This window comes from Hypomesus nipponensis, chromosome 10 (genome assembly GCF_054491055.1).
Source record: "Hypomesus nipponensis isolate SF chromosome 10, ASM5449105v1, whole genome shotgun sequence".
Taxonomy (NCBI): Eukaryota; Metazoa; Chordata; class Actinopteri; order Osmeriformes; family Osmeridae; genus Hypomesus; species Hypomesus nipponensis.
The window spans coordinates 8,660,337-8,673,133 of record NC_140370.1 but is presented as its reverse complement, the minus strand read 5'-3'; the positions used below and the strand labels follow the sequence as shown (position 1 = coordinate 8,673,133).

General features: G+C 42.2%; 1 protein-coding gene across 1 annotated transcript in view; it reads left to right on the top strand.

Annotated features, from left to right (window-relative positions):
* LOC146271515 (disco-interacting protein 2 homolog C-like) overlaps positions 1-10,441 on the top strand; it is a 108,469-nt gene extending 98,028 nt beyond the window's left edge. Inside the window, exons 29-38 of the mRNA XM_084707240.1 lie at positions 341-471; positions 1,662-1,830; positions 2,149-2,319; positions 3,710-3,739; positions 5,257-5,318; positions 6,638-6,695; positions 7,284-7,358; positions 7,645-7,819; positions 7,943-8,066; positions 8,291-10,441. Of these exons, the coding sequence (XP_084563366.1) occupies positions 341-471; positions 1,662-1,830; positions 2,149-2,319; positions 3,710-3,739; positions 5,257-5,318; positions 6,638-6,695; positions 7,284-7,358; positions 7,645-7,819; positions 7,943-8,066; positions 8,291-8,543 (1,248 nt within the window). The 3' untranslated portion in view covers positions 8,544-10,441. The remainder of the gene's footprint in view (positions 1-340; positions 472-1,661; positions 1,831-2,148; positions 2,320-3,709; positions 3,740-5,256; positions 5,319-6,637; positions 6,696-7,283; positions 7,359-7,644; positions 7,820-7,942; positions 8,067-8,290) is intronic.
* Positions 10,442-12,797: the final 2,356 nt, after the last annotated feature.

Below are 12,797 nucleotides of genomic sequence, written 5' to 3'. Positions count from 1 at the left end.
ATGTAAAAGCCATTGTCTGCCAAGCTAGACTCTGTTAGCAAATCCAGTGGAGGGGGAAAAGAAGCAGCTTGTTGCAAAGATTAATCTTTCGTCAGTCGATGAAAGGAGCATTTTACTATCCGCGTTCCTCTGAGTAGGAAAAGGCTTCCTTGATTTGCCAGTTTTGTTAGCAAGCTGTAATCTTTTAGCGAGAGGAGATGTTATTGTTATGACTGTTATTCATAAATCCCTTAATGCTCTGATATCCACACGCAGCACAAGCGGTTGCTGCACTGATTTCTCTGTCTTCTTCACCTGTGGCTCTCTAACCTGTATGCTGTCTCTGGACTTCCTGGTGTAGATGTCCCACACCGCTACTAGTGCCTTCTGCCGTTCTATCAAGCTGCAGTGTGAGCTGTACCCCTCCCGCGAGGTGGCCATCTGCTTGGACCCCTACTGTGGTCTAGGCTTCGTCCTCTGGTGCCTTTGCAGGTATGAGAGACCATTGCGGCTGTTAACATACTGCATTGTACACACACACACACACACACTTTAGCAGATGTTTATGACAGTTTACGTACTGTTAACCTTATAGCCTGAGGTTCAACAAAGATCACATGCATATAAACTGGAGAAAGAGAAAGAGAGTTTCAGGGGAAAGGAGAGGAAGGAGTGAGAAAGGAGAGGAAGGAGTGAGAAAGGAGAGGAAGGAGTGAGATATGGAAGTCAGAGGGAAGGAGAGCGAAGCAGAGAGGGTTGACTGTCCTATGGATTCAACATCATCTGCTCTGCTTTACGAGTTACACTGCTCCCCAGTTCCGTTCTCCTCTTAGGCTTTCTGTCTTTCTTTCTTCTCTTGTCTTGCGTCTTCCCCTCACCCATCTGTGTTCCTTAAAACCTCCCTCCCTCCCTCCCTCCCTCCCTCCCTCCCTCCCTCCCTCCCTCCCTCCCTCCCTCCCTCCCTCCCTCCCTCCCTCCCTCCCTCCCTCCCTCCCTCCCTCCCTCCCTCCCTCCCTCCCTCCCTCCCTCCCTCCCTCCCTCCCTCCCTCCCTCCCTCCCTCCCTCCCTCTCTTCTGTCATCCTGCCTCCCTTTCTCCCTCCTCCTGTCTAATTGTCTCCCTGGTGGGGTGGGCTCATGCATGGGCAGCGCTCCGCTCCTCACATCTCCCTATGGTAATATCACAGCGGGGTGCTGTCCAAGAGCCAGTCCCCTAGCAGCAGAACAAAGATGTTTTGCGAGCGCGTGTCTCTCAGATTTGGAGGTAGCGACTGATCCTAATGCAAAACTATCCCTAGCCTCCTTCCCACTGCTTACCATGCACTTCAGAGCATGGTTAGACAGTAAGAAACGGCGTTCGGCTCTGTGAAGAACAGAGCTCCTGAACCCATCAGAAGAAATTAGTCCACATCACAGTCACAGTCACAAGTCTATTTTGTTTTTCTTGCTGGCAGCGTTTGTGAGGTGGACTTTTTGCCTCTTTCAAAAGCATTCCACGTAGTCTCATAGTGGGTATTTTTACATGTGGATATATTTTGTGCTAACGTATTTCTCTTGTGATGGAATATGTGAAGCAGATAGTTTGAACTCATTAACTATGATCATCTGTCCTATCTAGTGTGTACTCTGTTTCTCCACCTCTCCTCCCTAGTGTGTACTCAGTTTCTCCACCTCTCCTCCCTAGTGTGTACTCTGGCCACCAGTCCATCCTGATCCCTCCGTCAGAGCTGGAGGTGAACCCTGCCTTGTGGCTGCTGGCGGTCAGCCAGTACAAGGTCAGGGACACCTTCTGCTCCTACTCTGTCATGGAGCTCTGCACCAAGGGCCTGGGCCTCCAGACCGAGTCCCTCAAGGTACCTTAGCCCACCGGACACACCCCGGAAGTACATGACCAACCAGGACAATCTGCTACAGCACTGCAAACACACTGTCTACCTGTCTATTACAGAATACACCTACTGTATCAAAACAGAAAGTCCCAATACATAGCATTTTTATATAACCCTTAATATAACCCTAACTGTATATTATACTCTATAGTAAAGGATATTAGGAACATTTGTTTAAAGTCAGTATTTAGAGATGGTGATCTCAATCCAGCCTCTGAACACTCCAAGGCGTCTTTGATAATAACTTGGATCCTCTGGATGTGGTGCTCCTCCTTGGTGTAGTCGCGAGGCCTGGACCTGTCGCGGGTGAGGACGTGCGTGGTGGTGGCGGAGGAGCGACCCAGGATAGCACTCACCCAGTCCTTCTCCAAGCTCTTTAAAGACCTGGGCCTGCACCCCAGAGCTGTCAGCACGTCCTTCGGCTGCCGAGTCAACCTGGCCATCTGCCTGCAGGTCGGTACACCCTCCTCCTCTTCCTCCTCTTCCTCCACTCCTCCTCTGTCCTTTTATTAGGATATCCGTTAGCAGCAGCTAGGCCTCCTGGGGCCCAACTGGCCAAGACGTCCAAACAAACTGTTCTAGAACTGTCCTTTTATCTCTCTCTCTCTGTTCATTTCTCTGAAACTTGGTATCTTCATCAGTGGACTTCCTGCCTTGCTTGTGCGCAACATGTGACGTTGTTTTGGTCTAATATAAAACTGAGGTGGTTTTTGAGAAATGTTTTGTAGCGTCATTTATAGCACAGCTGTTCTTTTTAAGATAAGAGATAAGAGTACATGTTGGAATAAATTACATGTTTCTTATTGTCTTTAGATGAAATACTGAATAAGTAGTCATTTTTGGTGAATGAATTGGTGGATAATCTGTGCGTGCCAAACTGTAGGGATTTTCTGTGACTGTTTTTGTGCTGAGAGACCTTCTCAACCCCAAAAAAGGTCAGGGTTACACACCCTGAATGGGATATCTTGTCAAGTTGGTTGTTTTGGATTAGGGTTCAGTCCTGCAGTTTGTGTTTATGCTAATCCTGGCTAGAATGGGAGATAATCTTTACTTTCCAAATCCTCTTGGCATACGTAGGGGAAACAATATGAGAACACGGAAAGAATAGACTATATCTAGTAACTTAATATGACACACACACACACACAAACACACACAGAATATATTTACATACAAAGCCCAGTTTATCACTCTTTAGAGTTTATCTCTCATTAGGCATTGCAAAATGCTGTGTCATGCTTTTATTTTGGGCTGCTCATTCATTTGCTTGAAACTATGATTTGCAGTTTTACTTTAATCCGTTGATTACATTTGTTTGTAGTAATTTATTAATAATTAATTATGGTTGTATTCTTAAAACTCTCCTAAAACCTGATTCAGGTGTTTAATAATAATGCCAATTGAATGCATCTAAAATAAATTGTATTTTAGAATAAAGTTGTTGAAAATGCTTGCTTTAACTCTTTAACATGGATAGATTTCTTTCCTTAAAATTTTCTTTTAGATCCTGTACTCATGATCTTGCGTATTTTTAACCATTTTATATTTTTTAAGATGACAAATTCTTTTATCAAGTCTAATTGCTTAATGACTAATGTAATTTGCTAACGTTCACTATTGGCTAAAGATAATTATTTATAACCCATATTGGTTACAAAACTGCGTTTCAGCTTTTGGTTTGCTATTTCTAGATTTGACATTTTTGACCCTCCCCCTCCTACTTCTCTGGTTTTTGCATAACCTCACCTACATATCTCATACTTGGTTTTGTCTCCGCCCCATTTCTTCTCCCAATCTCTCCTTTCCTTCTCCTCATCCTCCTCCTCTTCTGCTGCCGCTATAGCCTCACAGGCTGGGGAAGCTTGCTGACCAGGTAAAGGACTTTCACCTTCCCTCATCCCTCCTCATCTGGCCTCAGCATAGGGCAGGGTGTTGTTAGAGCAGGTTAGAGGTAGGTTAGGGTGGGGACGATAGCAAAGCATGTGCCGTGTCTACTTCAAGATTTTTTTTCACAAAAAACAAACACATATGTTCTGTTTTGTTTGTAGTCTCAGAATAGTGAGACATACACTGGATTGAGTCACTTGATGGTTGTATGGTGATGATGCGCAATCAGATTATATATGAATGTATATTAAAATATACAGTACAGTACATAAGGTTCTATAGTATAGTGATAGCCTGAGATTATTCCTTATCGCAATATAGGAAATAGTATAGGATTTCAACTGCGTAGACTAAGTCTGTTAACATAGTTTGACCTGTGTTTTGTCTGGTGCCTTGTGTTCCAGTATCTGGTAGTGGAGCCAGTCTGGCATTAGTAGCTCTCTCCACAGGAGGGGAGAGGGAGGGCTGTTTCAATCTAGCATGTGTACCTCTATGTCACTCCATCGAGGATTGGCGGCTGATTCAATCTAGCATGTGTAGCTCTATGTCTGTCTGAGGTGGTGGGCCCTGCTACTACCCCTGTTGCTCTTTGAATTCCTGCTCAGTCACGGCTGCACTGTAACCTGTCTGAGGAAGAGGGGGGTGAATGGAGGGAGGAGGGAAGCTGGCCTTGGTTTGGGAGGCTGCTCTGTGCTCTCTCTTTCTGTCTCTTTTCCTTCTGTTTGTTTTACTAAATATAATGATATATAATAAAAAGAGAAGACACGCACACACCTTCACAAACACACACACAGGTTGGTGCCCGTGTTCTTCATCTACTGGGTTGACGTCTGTCTTTGTCCAATGCACTGTTAAAAATAAAGGCCACATCATCTGCCATTGGTGCACTGAGGGGGTGGGGGTGGGGAGGGGGGGGGATGCAGTACAGCAGTTTTGATGTGTATTGTGTTACTTGTTTATATTCCCTTCATTCACCGTGTTCACATTTTCCTCCATCTTTTCATCTAGTCATTCTGTTCCACTCTGCGCCACCTATGGGGAACAAACAGCACAGCAGGGAACACACACAAATACCAAATACAACACCACACACTGGGGGTCGTAACACTTACCCACCTTTTCTCAAATACCCTCTCCCCCCTCCAAAAACATTTTTGTGTGGCTTATAGTTTTGCATGTCAATCTGTTATTTGGTGTTGTTTTTGGGGTGCAGATCTCCATTGGCTTTTGGTTGGGATCTGAGTTGGACCCCGCTCGATTGTTCTTCTAATACTTCCAGCTTCCTCCTCGTTCCTCCCACCACCCCGCAACCTCCATGTTGCTGCCGAGCCTCTCTCACTCATGTCAGTGCCGGCTCTCCAAGCTTCCATTCGCACCCGGTGTGAACTGGAAGCTTCTCTGTGAGCACTAACATGCTAGTAGTAGCTTGTAGCATCTGTGATGCTAGCGGCAGGACACATGCTGCCACTGTGACCTGAACCCTTTTCTGTGTTCCCTCTGCAGGGTACCTCAGGACCTGACCCCACCACCGTGTTTGTTGACATGAGAGCACTACGGCACGACAGGTATGTACGCTGACACCCTGCAAACCACTCATGTGCATCCATTAGCCGTTTGATATGTCATTGCAATTCTTCTTGTTATTATGCAGTATATCATGATGATATATCATTTGATTGTGTGAGTATATGAGTATAGAAGACAGGACAACACTTTAAGGTTACATTAACCTTAATCACTAACACTTATCAATACAATTTAAATACATGAATTCCTATGTACCCATATGTTACCATGGGTATTGCTATGTAGTTACATTACATTTAGTTATTTTTAGCAGACGCTCTTAACCAGAGCGACTTACGTTAAGTACAGGGACATTCCCCCCTTGTACATTGAGTACATGGCACTGAATGTAACCTTGATGTAAAGTGTTGCTGAAAATAGTAATAGTTATCCTGCCAGGCTTTATACCTAGATCCTAACAAGATTACTTCCAACTAAGACATTTAGCAAATATGTATCTGGACTTGCCCCAGATCTGGTTTTACATCTGTAGTTGCCTTTGTGATCAGAAGCAAGAAGAAGAAACAATCATCTTGCCAAAATTGCTCTCAAACCAAAGAACATGTTCTTCCATAACAGCTTGACCTAAAGGAGTGCATTATCTTGCCAGCCCTCGTACTCACAAACATTTCCTGGGGAATTTGCCTAAAAGCTACAAAAGTTGGAGTCAGACACATTCCTCACGGTACCAAAATAGTTCCGATGGAAAAAGCTCTAGTGTGTAGCCTCAAGGCTGTGTCTGGGTTTCAGAATAGATCCAGCAGGTCGTAGAGGTGGCCTAACCCATGCTGTCAGTAGCCAGCCGCAGGGACAGAGTGTCTCTCTCCCTAACAATAGGCCAGTAGTAAAGGATTCTTTAGATTCTTTGTCCAGACAGACTGCGGGCCAGTAACAATGAGAAGATGGGACAACACTGGGCAACTGGAGGTTACCAGCTGGCTGGGAGCTGGGTTTGAACATAGACTTGCATTGCAAGTGAAAGTTGATGAGGGGCACATCAAGTATTTAAATGATTTGAAATGTAGGTCTTCAACCCATTTCAAATTTCTAATCTTACATTCAAGTATATAATCTCATAAGAAATGCACATCATAAGCCTATGCTGAGGGCCCCACTGGATTTAAGTATAGCAGCAGGTGTATTCAGAGTGTGATTACATACTGTGCATTCCTGACCATACCATTTTCGTAGGTCTCCTAGTATATAACAATGATGGTTAATGGCTGTAGAAGGACACAGAAGACAGTATGCTGTCGAATGCAGAACTGAGAGCAATAATTTAGCGCTGCAGTCCTTTATATCCATCTCTTTTTGACAGGGTTCGACTGGTAGAGAGAGGGTCACCACACAGTTTACCTCTCATGGAATCTGGGAAGGTGAGTTTACTCTTTTGCTATGACTACCGGTAAATATAGGAGCAAAACAAAGTTGGTCTCAATGAGTACCCTTACTTTGAAGCCCTCTGTGACATGCTTGCGTGTAAAAAGTGTAAATCTTTGTGTAAATTTGGGTTAGAGTTACTGTAAAATAAAAGGTGCTATTGTTAACTACTTTTAAACATACATCTCTATTTTATCAAATCATTTTACTGAACAACTCAGAGTTGAAACTGTAAAATCAACCAGTGGTATTTTGAATGGTGGGTTTTCCATCGTAGCCGATGCCTCGCTCCCCAACTGAGATAATATCAGCAAGTGCTAATTGTACTCCAGCTTTTCCAGTTGGTTCAGAGATCAAAATCTGCCAGTGACACAATAACAGGGGTCTGTTATGGTTCACAACATGATATCATTATACCCTGGTTAGAGACAGAGAAATGGAGAGAGGCAGAGGGAGTGGGTCCCTTCAGCTCAAGCCTGGGTTGTAAATCAGTTACAGAAATGGCCTCTCATGGAGAGAGAAAGAGTGGAATGGAGATGATGATAATGAGAGGGAAAATAATCGCCTGCTTCCTAATGTTTCAGATTCTACCTGGGGTTCGAATTATCATTGCCAACCCGGAGACCAAGGGACCACTGGGGGACTCGCATCTAGGGGAGGTCTGTCTCCCCTATCAGAACTAATCACTCTACATGAACTATGGCTGTGTAATTGGACCATTAAACGCATGTTTACTGAACATAACCTTATTACAGTGAACAGGATAGATGTAAAAAAAAGTCTAATGTACAGGTTAAGGTGAGGTAAGTACTTCTGTGATCGCACTTCAGTGTCCTTTGAATTCACATGAATTCCGTCTCTTGTAACACGTTTTCCCTCTGCTAACTGATTCGCGAATGAACGTGGTCAGCTAAGTGGACCCGCTCTCTGTCCGCTCTGCCACAGATCTGGGTGCACAGTGGCCACAACGCCAGCGGCTACTTCACCGTGTACGGCGACGAGGCCCTGCAGTCAGACCACTTCAACTCCCGCCTGAGCTTCGGAGACACGCATTCCCTCTGGGCCCGCACCGGCTACCTGGGCTTCCTCAGGAGGACCGAGCTGACCGACGCCAGCGGAGGTGAGAGAGCAGCGGGGCTGTGATGATGCGTACTCACTCTATACCACGCGACAGCAAACAATGAGAGGGGAAACGCCCCACCGGTTTGATGTTCCCGTGACGTTGATGTGCACGTGCCCACAGAGAGGCACGACGCCCTGTACGTGGTGGGGGCGCTGGACGAGGCCATGGAGCTGAGAGGGATGAGGTACCACCCCATCGACATCGAGACCTCCGTCATCAGGACGCACAAGAGCATCACAGAATGGTGAGGCTCCCTCTTCTGTGTTACGATTGAACGTGTTGAACAGGTTCAGGCTCGGTTCATCCACTAACAAAGTACATATGATTCATATAGGAGAATATCCTAATGCAGGTTCCTTATTATAATTTTTTTTACAGCAAATGGCATTCTTGTATTCTTAAGCCATGCCTTAAAGCGCAATTTATCACCACAAGTGTTAGAGATTTGTGCAAACAATGTTGTTTCAGCGCTGTGTTCACATGGACCAACCTGCTGGTTGTGGTGGTGGAGCTGGATGGCTCGGAGCAGGAGGCCCTGGACCTGGTGCCCCTGGTCACCAACGTGGTCCTGGAGGAGCATTACCTCATCGTTGGGGTGGTGGTGGTGGTGGACATTGGCGTTATCCCCATCAACTCCCGTGGAGAGAAACAGAGGATGCACCTACGGGATGGCTTCTTGGCCGACCAGCTGGACCCTATATACGTGGCCTATAACATGTAGCCCGGCCTTAGACAATGTCTTGAAGTACCTGGCTTGGTGTACATACATACTGCAATGCAAAGGAACCCTGGTCTGGTTAAAGATTCAGATATAAGATGAAGGACTGCTGGTCTGAAGTGGACTGTGTTAAAGTCTAATTTGAATGACAACACCGCCAAGAACTGGCAAGACCGAGAGACTGTGTAGTGTTGTATGAGATTCGGATGGAATTTTATAAATGGGGTTGTGGAAAAACCAAGTCCAGTGCAAATTCTTGTTATTGCTTTCAAAGTAAGTGTGGCTACATATATATTTTCATGTTACGTTTTGCGAAAGTCTAACATTTTTTTATATGCCCTCTAAGAGGTTGGGGTATTTTGAAAATAATATTTACAAACTGTGGCAAATGGTATATTACGTTTACCTTTTTTATGATACAAATCGTGGCTGAGTACTGGCCTGTTTTTTATATAAAATGTGTCCATAAATTAGGATGAGGTACAATATGTTGCTTTGTGTTTGCTTTTGAATTTTTACAATTGTTACGTTAAAATTCTGTGCTAACATTTCCTTTTTGATCATGTTTTTCCCATCTCCAAGGGAGTTAGTTCGCCATCAACCTTTAATTCTGTTACGTTAATATCATTATACTGAAAGAAAACAGTACATGATTTCACAACATGTAAGTATGTACAAAAACTGATTTAATTTATTTTGTTCTCTAAAGAAGTAAAAGAGTGAAGACATTTAAGAATGTTTTACTCTTGAATATTTGCTAATATAAAAAATTAAGCATTGTATTATCTTATCTTGAGTGAGTAGTATCACATCAAGTATATGAAATATGAATATATAAATATAGATCTATATTAAAGAAGACATTCACCAATGAAAACTTTTGAAATGCAGTACTTTTCACTTGCATGGTGTTTGGTGTTGTAGACAAAAGTTATTGCGCTGTTTGAATGAAATGAAGGACATAAACAGTCCTATGTGCACAAAGTTCATCCATCATCTTAAAAGGATAAAAAGCAAATGTGTGTGTGTTCGTACACCTCTGGTGTGAATGATGAATACTGTATGCAAATGTACTAGGGCGTGTATCACTAGTTTTTGGAAATAGCAGGTTGGAAATGGTCACCAGAATTGTAAATATAAAGTTGTCCTCAATATTTTTACATTGAAAAAGTAATCAGGGCTCATAAACTGATGTCACAGGAAAACGACTGAAAAAGGAACAACAAAATAAACCACCTTTAAAGAGACCCTTTAAAAGAATAAACAAACTGTCACAAGGCTTGGTGAGACCTTAAATCTGTGGGAATCAAGAGGAGGTTTTATTTCATGGTTAAGAATGTTGCAAATTCAACATGTTAGCATTATTAAAAGCACTTTCTACAGTTTTTTTATTGGCAAATTATCCTTATTTTAATAATGTAATCTGAGTTGACATCAGTCTTTCAAATAAATATTTCAATGATTTTTAATATAAAAAGTCTTGTTTTGTTTTTGCAGCTGACCACTAGGTAGAAATCTTCAACATGTAAACTGTTTTTGAGGATTCATCTTTTGTATCAGGCCTGTCCACATTTTACTGGCATGACATTTGTTTAACATTTAGAAAATGTGGTTGTATCATTTATTGTAAAATATAAAGGATTATTTAAAAGTAAAGCATTTTATACAAGCATAACATAATGTAGTCATGTGCCAGCCTCACGGTTTGTGTAAATAAGTACTGAGAGGATGTCAGTATTGCACATTTGCTGACATTGTGTCATGCATTTTACAGAATTGTCTCAGAAACATTGTATCTTGTTAATGTGTGTAATTATTGAAAGACATGGTCACTTGCATTAAAGAGGGAACGATATGAGTCACTTGAAAAATAAAAGCTGGACAAAGAATTATCCAATAAATCTACCCACAAGAAAATCAAAAAGTACAGTTGAGTTAAAGAATGAAGGTTGTTTTCTATATGTCAAAATGTATTACATTATGCATCTACTATTGTAACTTTCATACATGCTTATACAGTATTTACAAAATATCTTGGAAAGATGGACTGTATAAAAGTTACAATCATGCAGTTACAATCATGGAAATAGCATAAATGTATAGTTTTTCTAGTACATTATGTATATTTTTACATATTACCGGCACATTAGTAACCTAATTAAATATTTTTTTTGGCAAAGTTTGCAGCGAGCCTCGTACCTGGAGCTGGGTACCGGAGGTAACCAACAGCGGAAATCGCTGTGATTGAGCCGTCTTGTTGAAAGTACATTTTCCCATTTTTTCACACGTAACCAAACTTTAACAAACTCTGAGGAGAAGCAGACTTATAGGTATTGCAGGGCAGGTATTGCATTTATCACGGGATTTGTAGTTTTATCACCGCGTATGTACCAACACCAATATCCCCCAAAAAGAACTACAACACACCGGGGTGGCGATGTAGTGGGGGTACTGCTGAGGGATTGGCCTTGAGACACTTGGAGGGAAAGAGTGAGAGAGGGATAGAGAAATCATTTTAAATATGGTTAAACTGTCTACTGGAAGTCTTTCCTCAGTGACGGTAGCGGTATGTTAGTGTGTGTGTGTGTGTGTGTGTATACGTACCATACATGGTGTGTCTGCTGTCCGTACTGGCTGGTGGAGGAGACCAGGCCAGGCTGGGTGTGGGTGGGTGGGTGGGAGGAGCCATCATCCTGCTGCCCTGCAGTGTAGTGGGTTGAGAACAAGAGCCTAAACCACAACGATCTGGGTTCAAATCCTGCACAGAGCTGGGTGCCAAACACATCTGTGGGCCCAGATCCCTGTAACCTCTCAGGGAATCAGGACAGGTGGGGAGTGCGCTGCGGTCACAAGAGTTCAAAAAGGAATTTACCTTTTATCAGTTTCAATTCAAGTTTTATTTATAAGTCAAAGAGCAAAAATTTAGCTGTTAGAAGATCCTTAAGCCAGATTTGAACAAAAGACCCCACACTCAGTAGCCCACAACCTTAACCACTGAGCTGTCAGGAATAACAGCAGTCTCCACTCAACATTTAAATTTGACATTGAACTATCTAGTTGTAACAACCTGCAGAGTTGGGGTGTCAGAAAACCAGAAGAAAGCAGGGCTCCCCTATTAGCTCACTGGGTTAGTGTGCATGCTCTGAAAGCTGGGGCAGTACTGTAATAGCCTGGGTTTAAATTCAACCTTCACCCTTTTCTGTTTTCTTTTCCCTCGCCATTCTTTTCCTGTGACACTTAAATTAACTGTCCAATACAGAATGTATAACATAACCCACAACTCAATACACTGAGGGAAATAACCACACAACACCGCGTCTTTTAAACATTTTTTGGTCAGTTTTTTTAATTAATTTTTTTTATTAAGGAAAAGCATAATTACTACAAATTACAAATAACACTAATAGCAAGTCACATAAGCCTACAAAGAAGATGTTATGAATATTAAATTTTATAATACATCTCATTCAGGTATTTTACATTTGTATAATTTTTTTGTTCCTTTTTCTTAATTATCATCTTTTTTTTCTCTCATGACAAGGCTAGGGTATTATGATGATGAACTATTAAAATTGTCATAGTTCATAAACAGCTATTATATGGCTTTAAGGATTTGTATGTCCTTTTTTCCAGTCTCCAGATACCATTGCCATTTAGATCCTCTGAATATTGACATCGGAAAACCCCAGTTTGGGTTATGTACAACTTTCCCTGGCACCAGGATATTGGATATTTGTTTCTCTGGGTCAAACTAGTTACTCTGCCCTTACAAGTTTTGGAAAGGGTATCTCCCTTAAGTTCCACCTTCTTGCGCGAGCTCTGACTGTAGAGAGAACTGTCATTTGGTCGACCGCCTTCTCAGTGTTGCCAGATGCACGAAAATTATCCTCCAAATACTTATTGAGCCTTTGGTACGATACTTCACCATTTCCAATCTGGCAACACTGAACACCTTGCCGCTTTTATCATTATTGCTTTAATTTATGAGGAGGACTGAAAAGTGTCTTAATTGTATTATTTTAATATGTGGCTATAAAAAAGAATTTTAAATGTATTATTTAGATTTTTTAAATTTATCATTATTGCTTTAATATATGTACAAGACACATTAAACAACCACTGAAAGCCACAGAAGCACTGTACTAAATGCCACAAAAAAAGATTTGTTTTACATTTGCACATGCAAGGTTGAATAAATAAATGATCATATAGCCTATGTCATGTGTCATTTCAATTGTGACATTTCACATGGTCATG